At 42.0% G+C, this 17,877-nt stretch overlaps 1 protein-coding gene across 1 annotated transcript in view; it reads left to right on the top strand.

Annotated features, from left to right (window-relative positions):
- LOC308288767 (transmembrane protein 266-like) overlaps positions 1 to 17,877 on the top strand; it is a gene marked incomplete at both ends in the record, with an annotated part of 90,946 nt that overhangs the window by 71,875 nt on the left and 1,194 nt on the right. Inside the window, 5 exons of the mRNA XM_080730237.1 lie at positions 559 to 615; positions 1,819 to 1,957; positions 5,396 to 5,511; positions 10,071 to 10,236; positions 16,011 to 16,073. Of these exons, the coding sequence (XP_080586363.1) occupies positions 559 to 615; positions 1,819 to 1,957; positions 5,396 to 5,511; positions 10,071 to 10,236; positions 16,011 to 16,073 (541 nt within the window). The remainder of the gene's footprint in view (positions 1 to 558; positions 616 to 1,818; positions 1,958 to 5,395; positions 5,512 to 10,070; positions 10,237 to 16,010; positions 16,074 to 17,877) is intronic.

The raw sequence follows: 17,877 nt of genomic DNA, 5'->3' as shown, positions 1-17,877 counted from the left end.
CTATATTTGTCCACCTCTGCTGCTGTGTACATATACATGTATTAGATCAGTGGTTCTCAACCTTTTCAGGTCGCGACCCCCAAAATAATCATATTTTAACTGTGTACCCCCCACCCTGAGCACTAAGAGTTGAGACATTACATTTTGTATAATACGGTTCTATTGTGAAAATAGCTGATCTACAAAGCCTCGCATTGCGAGGCGTTGTGAGCATGTAGATCGTCTATTTTCACAATTTCTGCCTCTATTTTTGACAATTTGGCCAATGTTTAATTTGTCTTTATTAGGTATTAAAAGGTCCTTGAAATATCACTTTAGAAATGTGCAGATACCCTCTATACACTTAAACTGTATGCTGGTTTGTTTACTGTTGAGTGAGAAAACAATGTTGCACATTAAGTTCATCATCTGGGAACCCCCCAAAATATGTTTGACATGTGACACTGTTGCACAATATTATTAATATAAATTAAGCATATCCCTTCCTCTCTGTTTCTTTCTCTCTCTCTCTCTCTCTCTCTCTCTCTCTCTCTCTCTCTCTCTCTCTCTCTCACACAGACTGTCTTTAGAATCGTGGTTCTTGGGATCTGGGATTACATTGAGAACAAAGTTGAGGTATGAGGTATTAAACTCCCTCACACTACTTGAATGTGTCTGAAAAGGTTGTTCCACTCATAAACAACTGTGCAATGTGTGTGTCTACACATTAGACTAGAGCAGGGGTCTTCAACGTTTTCAGGCCAGGGACCCCTTAGTCGAGAGAGAGAGATGAAGCAGGGACCCCCACTACATATTGTATAAATGTGTGATGCAGGTTTTCATCGATTTCATAGACAGATTCATAGACGTGTATGACAGCACTGTCATCAGTCTATTTTGGATTCATGTTAATGTGTATTTTCAGACATTCAACCACTTAAATCGTCAATATTTTGTAAACTTGACCTTTCACTATATGTACTTGGTCCGCTCTTTTTTATCTCTACACCAAACTTATTTGCCAAAAATAGCCGATCTACAAGCTCGCTGCTATTTTTGGCTAAAGTTCTCCTCAGAATAGGGATGCGAGGGTTCAAGTTGTTAATTTAAAAAGAATGATCCTATCACAAAGATTTGGCTGCCCCCCTGTAGTAACTCTGATGACCCCCTAGGGGTCCCGGACCCCCTGTTGAAGACTAGAGTGAGTGTAGCAGAGTGGCTCAGAGCCCCTGCCTGAAGGCCATCTAAAAGTGGAGTAGATGCTTGGCTTTAGAGTGTTGGAATCCCAGGCCTTATGGAGTATGGTGTGAGGGCACAAGGATATACAAGTATCTGTAACATCTAGATCATTGGTTCTCAAAGTGGGGTCCGGGGACCCCAAAAGGACCCCTGGGGGTCCCTAGAAAAATGTGTTGATATAGTGTCAAAATCATTTTAACCACTTACCGGTATACTTAGGCTATATAATAGCAGATAAACACACTCTTGTGCCTTTTGAGCACTTTAGAAAAATCTTGTTAAAAGAAAAAAGGTCTTTTGTGTAAAAAAAAAAAAGAAATACACAAAAAAGGGGGTCCCTGATCATTTTCACAAAACACTTTCAGATGGGGGTCCATGGCAAAATGTTTATCAATTTGGAGGTCTGTGGCACAAAAAAACAACCAAACAAACAAACAAACAACCTTTTCAGGTTGCGACCCCCAAAATAATCATATTTTAACTGGGGACCCCCCACCCTGAGCACTAAGAGCTGAGACATTACATTTTGTATAATACGGTTAGGTTCTATTGTCTGGCCATGTGTGTGTGTTTGTGCATGTGTGCGTGTGAATGGGGCAGGTGTTTGACGGGGCTGTCATCGTGCTGTCCCTGGCTCCCATGGTGGCCTCCACAGTGGCCAACGGGCCCAGCAGTCCCTGGGACGCCATCAGCCTCATCATCACCCTGCGCATCTGGAGGGTCAAGTGCATCATCGATGGTGAGAACACCCACTGTCCTGGACCCCTGTTCAGGCACGTGCACACATCATAGACATCAAAGGGGGCTTGAGCCCCTGCCCTTTTACCTGTCTGCTTAAAAAGTGCCCTCTCCAGACCATGAATGCAGTTTTTACTATGGTGAAAGAAATGCAAATGCCCTCTTTCCATGCCATACCTGAAGGCAGCATTCAAGAGTACTTAAGTACAGTTTTGAGGTATTTGTACTTTACTTGAGTATTTCCAAATTTCCAATACTTTTACTTCTACTCCACTACATCTCGGATCCAAATATTGTACTTTTACTCCACTACATTTATTTGGAAAACTAGAATTACTAGTTACATTGAAGATATAAATTACGATATTACAAAACACACATAAACCACTTTAGCCCTATTTTATACCTTGGCTATTTGAGCCGATCTACAAGCTCACAACGTGTTGTGAGCTTGTATTAAGTATAAAATGCGAGTACTTTTTCCACCACTGGTTTCATCCCACTTAAAGTAAAGTCCAGAGTCAAGTTTTTGTCTTCTAGCACCATTAACACACAGTCAGTATGTGACAGCATTTCAATGGCATTAATCAAAGAGCCAGATGATTGTACAGATCCATACCAATAACTCACTTCCATGCTTTCCCCGCGACTCAGAGCCTTGACACTGATGTACGCAGCACATTATTACGGAGTACAATGACAAAATGACCCCATTCGCTGCATGATTAGACAAATTATTTACTATTCAGAACAATAAGGCTATCGACCAGCGCTCAGAGTAAATTGCTGCCACTCAGCCGCTCTAACGCGTATTGATGGGAAGCAGATCGTAAGCAGATTCAGAGGAACCATAATGAATCTTGTGGCTGTTCAACATGTTAATGTAGGTTGGATCAATACTGGCTGGGAGGTCACCCTCACATAGTGATCTTTGTCTGTCTGTCTGTCTGTCTGTCTGTCTGTCTGTCTGTCTGTCTGTCTGTCTGTCTGTCTGTCTGTCTGGCTGGCTGGCTGTCTGGCTGTCTGGCTGTCTGTCTCTTTGTGTCTCTCTCTCTCTGTCTCTCACTCCTCTCTGGAGCGATAGCAGTTGGGAGGTCACCCTCCTCATGGCCTTGTCCCCCGGTTGCATGCAGCATCAGACTTTCTATTTTCTATTCTATTACTGTAACTTGTCCACCCGGCTCTCATTGACTTTGATGCACTCCATGGAACTTCCGTTTGCCTCCCAGTGAGGCCTGACCAGTACTGAGGAATATGCCGGTGGGGGTTCCTCACTGGCAGGTGAGCCAGTATATTATAGTACAATTGGGGGAAATCTCGCTATTCCTCCGTCCCATCATTTCGACTAAGGGAGTCGGCAGGTTAGCTACTCACCCACGTCACGGTTACTGAGGTTAGGGTTAGGGTTTGGGTTAGGTTTAAGCATAGAGGTTAACATTCACCCACGTCGGCTGGTTAGCTACTCACCCACATCGGCAGGTTAGCTTTACACCAGATTAAAATTCACCCATGACGAAAGGATGAACCGTCAAACAGATGCTACTTATTGACAGTGGTAATACAGAAACGTGTGGAGACTATTTATTGGCATAACAACTAGATTGGGAGTGTTAAATGGTGCATTTATATAGGGCCCTTTTTCCAAAGCGCTTTATAATGTGATTAACTTTCACATGCTGATGGCAGAGGAAACCATGCAAGGCACCACCCTGCTCATCAGGAACAGTGTCTTGCTCAACGAAGGACACTTCAGCACTAACGCTGGGGGAGCTGGGGATCGAACCTGGAACCTTCCGATTCCCAAGTGGCCAGTCTACTTGAGCCACTGCCACCCAAGACAATATACAGTATAAGAAAGGGGGAAAAAAAATAGTGGGTCCTCACTACAGTTGTTAGTCTATAATAGGGAAAAGCAAACCTCCATTCACAGTTTTGTTTTCTCACGAGGAGATAGTGCCTGAAAAACCACTACTGCCTGCAGTAGTCTGGCCAGACGGCCAAAGAAACAATAATATACGTATGCAATGAATGCTCTGTTTGTGTTTCCTAAATGAGTGGCTCAGTGTTCCCATATAATCCCAAGAGAATCTTCAAATGCATGTGCTCCCAGCAGCACAGTGGGTGCTAATCCATGTTAGCACTCTCGTTGCTAATCCATGCACTTTACTGAAGCTGTGGAACTGTTTTATATGTCACATATGTGTTTGTGTCTAGTAGTAAGTACAGTATGCCCCCACTGGAAATATTTTGTCATTAATGATAATCATAAAAACAAATCCACGGGTCTACTGTGTAAACACGATACAAGCCTCGGACCTCATCAAGAATTGAATAATACTGTACAGTAGAAGGTACTGAACTGTACCGTGATGAATGTATCTGTGTGTAAATCTGAGAGTGTACAAATGTCCATTCTACTATATTCACTAGAATCTAGTGAATATAGTAGAATGGACATTTGTACACTCTCAGACCAGTGGTTCTCAACCAGTGGTCCGGGGACCACCAGTGGTCCTTGAGGGGGTTCCAGGTGGTCCCCAGCTGAATGATGGAGAGTTGGTAACCAGATGGACCCTTTTTGGGCCTGATGGTGGCACTAGAAGAGGGCCATGTGAGAAATCACATGGGACGGACAGGCGTTCGGTGTAACTGTGGGTCCCATACGCGTGTGTCTGTGTTTACGTCATCCAATGGGAAAACCCTTGATATAAATAAGGGGCAAGTTGTGACCTCGGCAGAGAGCCAACTTGCCCACCCACATCTTATATATACATTCCTCCTATTGCCGCATCCCACTTCCAAGCCCATTAACGCCCCCTTTACATCGACTTCAACTCATAGGTAGTCGCTGTCTAGGACGTAAGGAATACCGCCCCTAACTCTGCAGCACTCCAATTGGCTATAACGTCCCCCAGTCCAGGGGATCTTAACGTCCGCCCAGCCCATGGATCTGTAACCCTACACCAGCCCATACAACAAGCCTGCACCAGCCTGCAAGCAGCTGTTGTCACGGTTACGCTCCACCTTGGCTAGGACTGATCACGTGGCACACGGAGATCCTAACCGGAAGTGCGTCCGGCGGTCAAATATGTCCGACCGGAAACGTGCGCTGCGGCACAATAGTTCCGCCACAATAGTTCCCCCCCCCCCCCCTTTTTTTTTTTTTTTTTTTTATAAGTTTTTTTTTTTTTTTTTTTACTTTTTTTTTTTTTTTTTACTTTTTTTTAACTAGATGTGATGCGAACCTCTAGTACTGTACATACTTGCGCGATCTTCTGGCACACACGTAGGCCATACATGGCCACGAGTGCACAAGACGCAAGTTGGCACCTCGACAGAGTGCAGTCTAGTTTTGAATTCTTTCAAATGAATATTCATGTCTGTCTGTGTGTCTGTCTGTCTGTGTGTCTGTCTGTGTGTCTTTGTGTGTGTCTGTCAGCGTATGTGTTGCAGGTGAGGGTGGAGATGGAGCTGGAGATCCAGCAGTGTGAGAAGTCTAAAGCTATGAGAGAGGAACAGCTGGAGAGGATGACTCAGATCTGCCAGGAACAAGCTGTGAGTCTGAAAAAAACTAAAACACTGTAAACCACTGGTTCCCAAACCTTTCAGCTCGAGACCCAAAATATTAATTTGGTGATTACCCGGGACCCAAATTTACAAAAATACATTTTGAATTAACTATTTAATAGTGAAGATAGTGTTGTAGATGGGCTATTTTCACTATTTCTATGTTTTTATTTCATTTGATTATCAATTTACTGATTTAGATTTTATTTTCTGAAATTCTTTTGACGGATGTTTGATTATTTGTTAAAGGTCTGAAAATTTAAAAAAGGGGGGGATTTCTTTTATTTTGATTTTTATTAAATAATAATTTCACCCACGATAATGAGTCTTCGACCCAAAAAGCGGTCTCGGCCCAGTATTTCGGAACCACTGCCTTAAACGCCTCAAACACCATACGTTACAATATGAATAATTATCATTTAATATAATAGGAAAACGTGTCAAAAACACCTCAAACACCCTACAGTACGTTTAACAGTAATTATCATTCAATTATAAACGTCTCGTCACCTCACCCTTTCATGTGCTCTCACCTGAAAAACTATTTGTTGCTGCAAGGTTGAAAGACACTTAAATTATTAGCTCAGTTGACTAATTAGTTAATAAGGCACAAAAGGCTGATCTACAGGCTCACAATGTGTCGATGTAGATCAGCTATTTAAAATGTTTTTCAAAATAGTAAAAAAAAGGCAAAGAAGTTTATGGATGTCGTACAGATTTTTGGGAGAGGGCTTAAGATCAAAGACCTGCAGTGGGCCCCCCCTCCTCGTGGGCCCCCTCGGTTTTTCGCCCGTGCATAGTGCGAGCCGAGAAATACAGGTTTTTCACACAAAATTATACATTTTTAAAGTAAAAAACTGTTAAAAACAGTTCTACACACGGCAGAACCATTTATACACGTATAATGGGTTTATATAAAGCATGAAATCTTTCCTATACTGTACAAACTAGACTGCTCCCGAGTCCCGTTGAACTCACGTGTTCGAAAATAGCCGATCTACAAGCTCATGAGCTTGTAGATTATTATATTATATATAGCCCTCACATCTAGTTAGCCATAAGCCTTTGGCTATATTTACCTTTGAACCAACCTCAGGATACATGTTTTAGTTTGAGTTATAGAGGTTTATCATTTTAATCTTAATAATGTCAGGCACAGCACAGAGACACAGAAATAACTTCTTCCCTCAGGCTATGATGACCTTAGCTTAGGTCAACTGTCTTTAACCAACAGTGAGTGGGTTGTACAACTCCCAACTGCACAACTCCCTGCTGTTATTGATTATATACATGTATAAGTCAAACATTTTATACTGTAGGCCTAGTTCACCATACAATATTGACTGCTATTTGCACTATGCTTGGTTATCCTGTATATCTTTGCTCACAAACATACAGTATTCACCTATTCTTTTCTGTAGATTGATTCTATATATTATTGTTTTTAGCAGGAACATAGACAAACGGTGCATAGACATAGACATACACTGACAGATACTGATACACCAACATTTCCAATGTGTACAGTATGTGACAAATAAAGACTTTGAAACATCTCTATATCGATCTACCAAAAGTGACTATTTAAAAAGGCCTTTAATAATGTGTTCTAATATATAGTCACCAGTCCTGTCCTCAGTGGTGGAAAATATTTTTTTTACTTGAGTAAAAGTATCACTACTGCAATATAGAAATACCCTGTTACAAGTAGAAGTACGGAATTCAAAATTCACTTGAGTAAAAGTATAAAAGTATTGACATCACTTGAGTAAAAGTATAAAAGTATTGACATCAATAAGTACATAAAGTACCAAAAGTAAAAGTACAAAATGTTTGAAAATAGCAGATCTACAAGCTCACAACACGTCGCATTGCGGCGCGTTGTGAGCTTGTAGACCGGCTATTTTCAAACAGCCTAGGTATGAAATAGGGCTAAAGTGGTTCATGTATGTTTTATAATATTATAATTTATATCTGCAAAGTAACTAGTAACTAAAGTATTCAAATAATTGTAGTGGAGTAAAAGTACAATATTTGGATCCCAGATGTAGTGGAGTAGAAGTGAAAGTGGAAATTGGAAATACTCAATTAAAGTACAAATACCTCAAAATTGTACTTAAGTAAATCTACTTAGTTACTTTACACCACTGCCTGTCCTGAATATAAGAGTATGAGACAATACTAATGCCATATCCCCAACCCACCACTACCCCACCATAAGGCATGCATGTAGGATGTTGTTTCATAAACCACCAGAGGAGGGCAGCAACAGCTCATATAAAAGTTCAAGGTCCATGACAGCATACTATACTTATAATGAGGTCAGTTTAAAGAAGGCCTTGTTAAAACAATTCTGCAAACAACATCATAAACAAAATACAAAATAAGAACTACTTCCTGGTTATATTATATCCTCCCACACACAGTTTGTTACTTTTGCTTCCTGCCAAAATAGTGGATAGGCTCTCATGTGAACAGACAAACACACACACACACACACACACACACACACACACACACACACACACACACACACACACACACACACACACACACACACACACACACACACACACACACACACACACACACACACACACATTTATTGTTTAGATTGTTTAGTGCATAATCCATAAAGCATATGTATACACTATACACACGTATACACTATACACACGACACATGTCAGAAGTTGCTATTGTGCATCATGTGTTCTTCCATGCTTGCATCATGCATGTGTATGTATGAATGAATGTGTATGTACAGTATGAATGCATCCCTCCTTCTGTCTCCCTTTCTCAGGCTCTCATTCCTGCCCACCCTTGCTCCTTCTATTGTTTCTATTGTTTCACCTCTATGTCTTTAGCAGCATAAATAAAGACAACTATAACTATATCGTTCACCATTGTATTTTGGAGCGGTGCTCCTGGAAGGAGCTAAGCTCCAACATATGGCTGTCCGGGCCCCCCCAAAAATGTCCGGCCTCTGAAGTGTGTGTGGCCTACTTCTTGGCACAAAGCGCTCTAATGGGCCTTTTCCACCGTCAAAGAACCGGTTCTGGTTCTTTCTCCCGCCTATGGGTTGAACCAGAGGTGAACTTTTCCACCGAGAACCGGAGTTGGTTCCGAACCGTAAAAGTTGGTTTCGAACATGAACCACAAAATCCTTGGTTCCTCTTGTTCAATCATGGTTCAATCTGGTGGAAACGCAAGCCGGTTCACAAGAACGAACCAAGGTTCCAAGAAAGTTGAACCGGCACTGGTTCTGGAACCGGTTCTTTGCCGGTGGAAAAGGCCCCTAGTGTTAACAGAACACTGCCATCCACTTAGCTTAGTACGAGTTTTAAAACTATACTTTTAACTATAATTTATGGCCCATTTCTGCCACTGTTGCTCCCTCCTTTTTCCATTTCATGACGTTACCTTGCTCACTGCTCTTTGGTTCTTTCCTTTTGTCTGTCTTTCACACTCAGTTCCTCCTCTTCCCTCTCTCATCATCATCACAACCCTAAACCCTCTCACCATCCTCCTTCTCACCTTCTCTCCATTTCCACCTCCACGTATGCACACACACGCATGCACACGCACGCACGCACGCACGCACACTCACTCACTCACTCTCACTCTCTTCTACACTGTCTATATCCCTCTATCTCAAGGTTGGAGATGGTCTCCATTGTAAAAATGTGTGTGTATTAAAAACAGGGACACCAGCTTGTAAATAGTTACATTGAGTTTGGAGATCTGACGTTGTGGATCGGTTCAACGTGGTCTTGTGTAAAGGTACACAAGACACAACAAGAGTAAAACATATTTGCATTATTTGGGCTTCTTTTGGCATTGACATTTTTTAAAGCAAAAGCAAAGAAAGTAATAAGAAAAAGAAAACGTTTCTTTTATTAATTCTCAGGTTAGCAAGGTCTCCAAACCTATTTTAAATATCTATGTGTAAAAAACCTTTACACATCTTTTACCAAAAGCCCTTTTGTAAAAATGGGTTGTATAATTGTATTACTGTTTTATACACACACTTTGTAACGTTCAAAAGTGCTATATAAATAACGTTTATTTATATATATATATATATATATATAATTATTATTATTATTTTTTAAATCAGTGGTTCTCAACCTGTGGGTCAGGACCCCCAGGGGGGGGGGGGGGGGGGGGGGTCCCCAAATTATTTTAGGGGGTCCCCAGATGATTAGCTTAATGTGAAACATTGTTTTCTCACTCAACAGTAAACACACTAACATAAAGTTTAAGTGTATAGAGGGTATCTGCACATATCTAAAGTGACAATTTAAGGACTTTTTAATGCCTCTAAAATGGCCAAAAAGGCAGAAATTTGGAAAATAGCCGATCTACATGCTCACATGTAGATCTGCTATTTTCACAATAGAACCGTGTTATACAAAATGTAATGCCTCAACTCTTAGTGCTCGTCAGGGTGGGGGGTCCCCAGTTACAATATGTTTCTTTTGGGGGTCGCGGCCTGAAAAGGTTGAGAACCACTGTTTTAAATCATGCTCCACTCCCCCCCCCCAGTTTGAGATTCGTCAGCTCAGAGCTCACCTGGCGCAGCAGGACCTGGACCTGACGGCGGAGCGCGAGGCGGCCATGCAGATGCACCACGCCTGGGGAAAGCAGGGTCCGGGGGGTCCGGGGACCCCCAGGGAGTCTGACCATGAGGGGGGCCCCCCAGACACCCCAGGTACACACACACACACACACACACACACACACTGTGAAGTCCTCAGTGTTCATTCAAGACATTAAAACCTTTTTTAGACGATTCTAAAAAATGTCTTCTAAATCCTAATGTTTCTATATCAGTGGTGTTCAAACTTTTTAATGTCAAGGACCCCTATGTGTTTCACAACGGACCCCCATCTCAAAATCTTTTGTGCCAAGGACCCCAAGCAAAAAGATTTGAGTTACAAATGTTCGCTTTAAAAATATATATATTCAAAGATTTGCAAAAGTTTTCATGATTTTTCAAAAATAGCAGATCTACAAGCTCACAGCGCGGCACTCGGTGCCGCGCTGTGAGCTTGTATATCTGCTATTTTTCAATAGCTAAAGTATTAAGTGGCTAAAAAAATACACAGATGCTTTCCTGGTCTTCATGGGTTAAGTCAGAGAGTGTTCATGCTGCAAAAATACAACACACAGCGGCGCCTATATACCAGTCAGACCCCCTAATCGGGAGATAAGCGACCATCAGGTTGGATGTATACACGCAGCCTCATGGTGGCGCTAGAACAGGGGCATGTGAGAAATGGAGGTTGTGGTTTGCCAGCCAAGGAGTGTGTGTGCAAAGTTTGGCATGGATAGGGGCAACGGTTCCGGAGATAAGAGTAGGGCCAAAAGTGTGACGTGACGTGACGTGACGGACAGACAGACGGAGGGGCTGACTTGACGGACTGACAGACAGCCGGTGGAGGTTTGCATTTTTTTCTATTGCCATGTTCTGTAGGTGGCAGTACTGAGTGAATAGACGTTTCTCCGTATGGTAGACATATTATTTGTACATTTTGTACACTGTCAGAGTTACAGGGTCCATTTGGTTACACTCTCAAGGGGAACACACACCGGACGCACATTACACATGCACATTACACCTTATTGCCAAAAAGTGGATTGTGTGGCAATGGTGGGGTTCTGAGAGGCTTATACCACAGTGCAGGAAAGGCTTTCAACATCATGGAACTGCCTTTCTTTTGGTGAGTATAGTGAAAGTAGATTCTTTATTTTTACTAAAGCGTAGACATAGTAAACTTGGTCATTGAAGAAATACATAGTCCCTGGCATATAGGAGCGAACTTGCTAACGCTGTGGACCAGAGCTAATGTGCACGCACGCAAGTACACACACAGACGTACACACACACACACACACACACGCACGCACGCACGCACGCACAGACAACAGCGCTATGACCACAGGCGCTGCCTGCAGGATCAATATCGTGGGCAAAAAAGCTTTTAGAAAACACCTATATTCTCACACAACACCAATGCACACACACACACAGACACAGAGGTTTGTAATTACTATATTTGTGAGGACATAAACATTTTAGGACAGCACTGAAAATAGACGAAAAATATCCAAAGAATTGCAGATCCATACAAGCTCACTCCACGTCAACATGGCGGATAGCTGAAGTATACAATATTGGTTTTGTATTCATGATAATTATAATAATATTATGTGCAAACTGCAAATGAAGTACAGTACTTGAGTAAACGTACTTAAGCCCCTTTTCCACTGACATGGCCCAACACCACACCGGCCACTTGTGCCAGGTTTTCCACTACAAGGACCTGGGTAGAGTGGAGTGAAAGTGGTACTAAACGTGATACTAAAAAGTATCCAATCCAGAGTAGGTCTGAGCCAGGCCAAACACTTCATAATGACTGATCACTCACTGACTTTTCATTTAGACCATCAGGATATATAGTTGTAATACATGATAATACAGTAGATTCTATTGTTATAACCACTATTATAATCTATTATAGTGTATTATAATTATCATAGTAATATATTCATAATTTATAGTGTATTATAATCACAGTTACAATCCATTATAGTGCATTATAATTAGGATAGTTGTAATACAAATTTATATTGTATTATAATCACCGTTAAAAGGGTCAATTTGTTTCTTACCGATAGGGGTACTTTTGTGTAATGTAAAATGTAGATATTTTTATGTGGTGTGGTGCGGTGTAGTGTTGTGTAGTGTGGTGCTAAAGCTGCAGTCGAAAAGGGTCTTTAGTTACTCTCCCACACTGCCCAGAAGCCCCCCTGGCTAGCTAGGCGGGTCCCAGAACACTCTGGGGCTATTTTCAGGTACAGAGTGCTCTGTGCTTTGGGGTCTTGTCGTGTGGAGAGGGTGGTCCGCCGCCAAACATCTGTTCCCTTCACCTGCAAACCACAATAGGGCCCCTGCGAGACCCCGCAGGACCCCGCTGACCGGCCCCCAGGGGCCACAGAGGGCCAATCTGCCTCTCAAGGAACAAGCCAGGCTTTTTGCAGGAACATGGTCAAGGGGACGAGCACTTAGGCCTCAGGGCTCGCCAGGCGATATGAGTGGGGAAGGACGTGGCTCTCACGCTCGCCTGAGGGGTGTCACCAAAAATGTCATTCATTCTCTTTCTGGCCCGGTGGCTTAAAGACTCTTGCCTTGTACACAGGCAAAGGAAGGCAAAGAATACAGTAGACGCCAATAGACATTCAAGATTCAACATTTTTTTATCTTAGTCTTATTTCTTTGACAATGATGTTCAGCATTGATCAGTGTGACCGCAGGGTTTTCTCTCACAGCTTGCAGCTACTGTAGATTCTTCCACAGAAGATGAAAGCATGAACAGGTTCTTCTAAATCCTGCTAAGACATGTCCTTTAAGGTCATGGTAAGCTGACTTTGTAAATTGTAATTGTGTTAATGTGGCTGTTGAAAACAAATCAGGTCATGATACACAAATAGGCCAGTCAATCTGAGGTTTGACCCAAAAGAAATTGCAATAGTAATGGTTCAAGGTTTTTTATGTTCCTTAGGGTCATCCAACATGTTAAAAGAAAAGTGATGACTCATCACTAAACCATAGTTTTGTGGGCCCGTTTTTAGCCCGAGGAATGTTTTTTGTGCAAAACATAATGGGTTGAGAATCATGAAGTTAGACCCCACACATGCTACTTAAAGAAGATTTTTTGGGGGGTCTTTTTTTCCTGTATAGTAAGTGAAGGGACCCAAACTTGAACCCGCTGAATTCACCTTGATCCACTAAGAATGATGGGAAACCTTTAACATGCTTAGATTGACTGGCCTAAAAGGCTTGGTTGTGGCTTACAAGCTTGTGAGCTTGTAGATCTGATATCTTCGCTATTCTCCATACTACTAAATACACAGGGCTTGACCCCTTACTTGAATACTTATTTGACCAAAGTCCTCTATACTTGGTCGGCTTCTTTTTCTAGCCTGGACCCGGACAGATTTGCCATTACAAAAAAGAAAATATTTGTGATATTTGTTCGCCATGCCAGCCTACCTTTTTTCCCCTTTACACCAAATCTCTTTGCCGAAAATAACCGATCTACAAGCTGCAACATGATGTGTTGTGAGCTTGTACATTGGCTATTTTCATTGACTGTTGGCCCCAGAATAGGGATGCCATAGGATTCATGTGGTTAAGTTAACTTTCTTTTGAAAAGTCTTTGAATAACAAAGCCATTCTTCTCGTTGCCTTGTCTAGATCTGACACCTTTACCTGGACATGGAAATGAAATGCCATGACCTTTTCACATGGCCTGTCCATTTCCTTTAGTCAGATGACAGCCTGATAGCCTGGCTATCACACAGAAGAGGAGAACAGCCTTTTACGTTGGCTGGACGGCCCGTTCTCTTAGCCCAGAGGCTCATGTCTTATTAATCGAGGAGCGATTGTCTCTGCCTTGTTTTAGTTGCACACGATGCTTCTTCCTTCTCCGAAAGGGATGGCTCACTGGGATTAATATTTTAGGCTGCAAAATAAATGAAATTACCCGCCAGAGCCGGTGCGCGGGGGTCCCGCGGGACGGGGGCTAGCACTCAGGGCACTTTGGGCGCCCTGCACTCAGCAGGCAGACAGTGAGATCAGGGCCAATGAAGCGGAGCGGAGCATGGGAGAGGATCACTGGGAGCAGGGGCGTCAATTGGGTATGGCAGGGGTATGCAGCTGCCATACCCTGGGTCCAGGGGGGGAAATAAAAGTTACTTTTAAATATAAATCCATGAATGTCTCTTTGTCTATCTGTGCTGGTTATTATGTTGTTAAATTACAGTAAAATAACTGCAAATGCAAAATTTTACAAAATGGTCACTTTAACAAGGTATTATAATCATGTTCTCCACACTTTTATTCTCCCCATCTTGACAAGATGGTATATTCCCAGGTTCCGTAGGTCAGCTGCACAGGTGCAATGCATTATTGTTAATTGTGGCACGTTTACTAACATTCCAAGTTTAGCTGCACTTGAACAACCATTCCAGGCTGCCATATCCAGCCCAAGAAACCGTAGCAATGGGGGGAGAATAAATAAAATGTAATAAAATGTATCATGCCTGTTGCCTAAGGTATGGCAACATGACTGGTGTCTTTTGCCATACCTTAGCTTTTTCTGAACTGACGCCACTGACTGGGAGGCCTGATGTGTGTCTGAACAAAGAGTCGTCCTCATTCACCATCTCTCTGTCTCAGTGTCTACATATACCACCAGCCTCCCCCCTCCTGTAGGGCTGGAGGATACAGACACAACCAAATACCTCCATATTGATGTTGTGACCACAATATTGTATGGTGACGATAATAAAACATTTTCGGATGTTTTTTTCTATTTTTTTTAAGAAAATTAGTCAATCCACGTGCTCACAATGTGTTTTGTGGCTCGTTGTGAGCTTACTTTTTTTTACAGTATAACATTTTGCATAAAGGGGTAGTTCACCCCCAAAAGGACCAATTTATTTGCTAAACACGATAAAGGGCCCACCTATAGCTATAATACGCAAAAACCAAAGAAAAAAAAAATCCTGACAGAATAATCATGAAATGGAGAGTTGCTATGATGCTGTAAAAGGGTCAGTGACAAAATAGGGTTGGCAAGATGACACATTTTAAAGGCATTTTTAAATATACATTTTAGTCATGTTGGTTTCATATCATCTGAAAAGACATTTGCTTCATTTGAATGAAAATTACAGAATGCGCCCGAAAATGTCAAATGGTTTAACCAGAAAATAATAATAATAATAATAAATAAATAAATCCACTTGAAGTGAATGAAAGTGTTCTCATGCATCTTTTTGCTTTATTATTTACTTTAAACTTTAAAATAACAATAGATTGTATTAGCATTATTTCTAGATGTAATCAACTTGTCCTGACGCTCAACAGACATAGACCATTAGGCATTAGACCTCTTAACACTACTAATAATCAGCATTGATAACCAAAGATGTATTTCTGGGTAGATAAACCGAAATAGGACATGATATTGTTATTGAGTATTAGAAATATATTATTTTGGGGGCGCCCGCTAGTGAGCCAGGCGCATACCACATACTAGGCTATGATGCCTGCTGGCGTCGCCGGTTCGATTCCCGATCCGGACGACCTTTGCCACATGTCATTCCCCATCTCTCTCCCCATTTCCTGTCAGTCTACTATCCTATCAAATCTTAAAAAAAAAGAAATATATTATTTTGTTCTAAATATCCACAGCTTGACAAACTAGAAATAGCCAATGTTCTTGACAATGTGCTGCTTACTCTAAGTCACTCTGAATTAAGAGCATCTGTTTAATGTCTAAATTGTAAATTGTTGTTTATTTTATATGGTGAAAATGTCCATAGTGTTAGTTGTGGTCATAAAGTAATCACCTTATGGATGTACTGTATTAGATTAGAACATGAAGTGAAATGCTCCTGTCCATTTGTACTCAGATGCAGTGGGACGTGACGACATGAACAACTACATCAGTCAGTACTACTGTGAAGCCAGCAGTGGTAAGTGACGATCTACTGACGTGGTGGTCAACATGTGGGCTGGGGGCCCGCAAGGACTCAGGAGGTAGAGCCAGGGGCGTCACAAGGGGTAGGAAAGTGGGACTGAGTTACTGGGGCCCAAGGTGGAGGGGCCCTAATAACGTTATCTATTGAAAAATAGCAGATATACAAGCTCACGGTGCCGCGCTGCGAGCTTGTAGATCTGCTATTTTTGAAAAGTTGTGAAAATGTGTGAAAATCTTTGAATATATGTATTTTTTAAGCGAACATTTCTAACTCAAATCTTGCTTCTGGGGGGTCCCTGGAACGAAATATTTTGAGATCGGGGTCCGTGGCCAAATACATATCATCTTGGGGGTCCTTGACATAGGTTTCTTGCACACATTTTCACGATTTTTCAAAAATAGCAGATATGCAAGCTCGCAGCGCGGCACTCGGTGCCGCGCTGTGAGCTTGTATATCTGCTATTTTTCAATAGTTAACATTCATGGGGGGCCCGCAGTGAATACTTGTACCCAGGGCCCAGAATTTGGTGTGACGCCCCTGGGTAGAGCGGCCGTCTAGGAATCGTAAGGTTCCTCCTGGAGGCGTGGCTTAGTGTCGGAAGTGCCCTTGAGCAAGACATTGAACCCCTCTCTGCTCCTCATAAGCAGGTTGATGCCTTACTTTGTGTGTGTGAATGTATGAATTTACTTAAAGGAGTAGTTCACCCCCAAAATGACTTTTTTATATTGATTACTCATGCCATGGAGAGTAGAGTTCAGTAATATTTTTAGTTTTTTGTCACATTCCTAAGACAAACATTTGATTCGAGTAAATTTACCCCCATTGATTCCGGATGGGGACCCATTTCGAAACGGGTCCCCATCCGGAACGAATGGGGGTACATTTATTGTTATCACATTTTTGTCTTAGGAATGCGACAAAAAACTAAAAATATTACTGAACTCTACTCTCCATGGCGTGACTAATCAATAGAAAAAAAGTCATTTTGGGGGTGAACTACTCCTTTAATAACGTGAAAGTTATGCAGTAAATGCACCATTTAGAGGGCCATTCAGTATGAATCAGTGACACCCATATGAACCTATATAGGCTACCTTATAAAAGAAATTGTAAGTGATTTTCTTGTTGTAAGATAGTAAACATTGCTACAGAATAGAGTGTCTGTAGCAACAGGCTAAACAAACTCAGACTCAAATCAGCTTCAGTGTCTCTCTCCTAAATTGGATAAAATGGTATCCCGTCCCGAAAATGCATTTTCTGTTTATTTAAGAGCTGGGAGAGCCCTGTCACTTTTACTGCCAGGGGTTTATGATTTTGGTAAATAAGTTCTGCCTAAGAAGATCTCTGTCTTAGCGTTTTTTAAATCAGCGTATTAAGCTCGTCGCTGTCTAATGCTCGATCGAAGCTCGACTGCTAATAGTTGCTAGGAGACGAAATAACACGGAAACAAAACATCCGTTCCCCATCCAGTCCCATTTAACTGCAGAAGAAATGCGCTCTAGCTCAGCCCCTAGGTTTCGAGAGGCGAAAATGGCCCCACCCGCAAGAATTTGTGCTTTCGTCACAGCGGTCGAAGTACATTTAACAAGGAAGCGAAACCACTGCAAGCTCACACACAGTAAGGGTGTAGAAATCACCGCAAGTAATCGGAGACCGCGCACGGCAGTGTGCACGTGCGCGATCGTCCTCCAAAAACAGGTAAAAACACCAAAATACCTGGCACTGAACTACCAAAAAAGATAAGATGGAGATCTCCCTCTAAGGCAGATATAGAGCTATTTAACACTTATTTTTTTAC

This window comes from Nannobrachium achirus, assembly GCF_963921795.1.
Source record: "Nannobrachium achirus genome assembly, chromosome: 7".
In the NCBI taxonomy this organism is placed as follows: domain Eukaryota; kingdom Metazoa; phylum Chordata; class Actinopteri; order Myctophiformes; family Myctophidae; genus Nannobrachium; species Nannobrachium achirus.
This window is presented reverse-complemented; position numbering and strand designations above follow the sequence as displayed.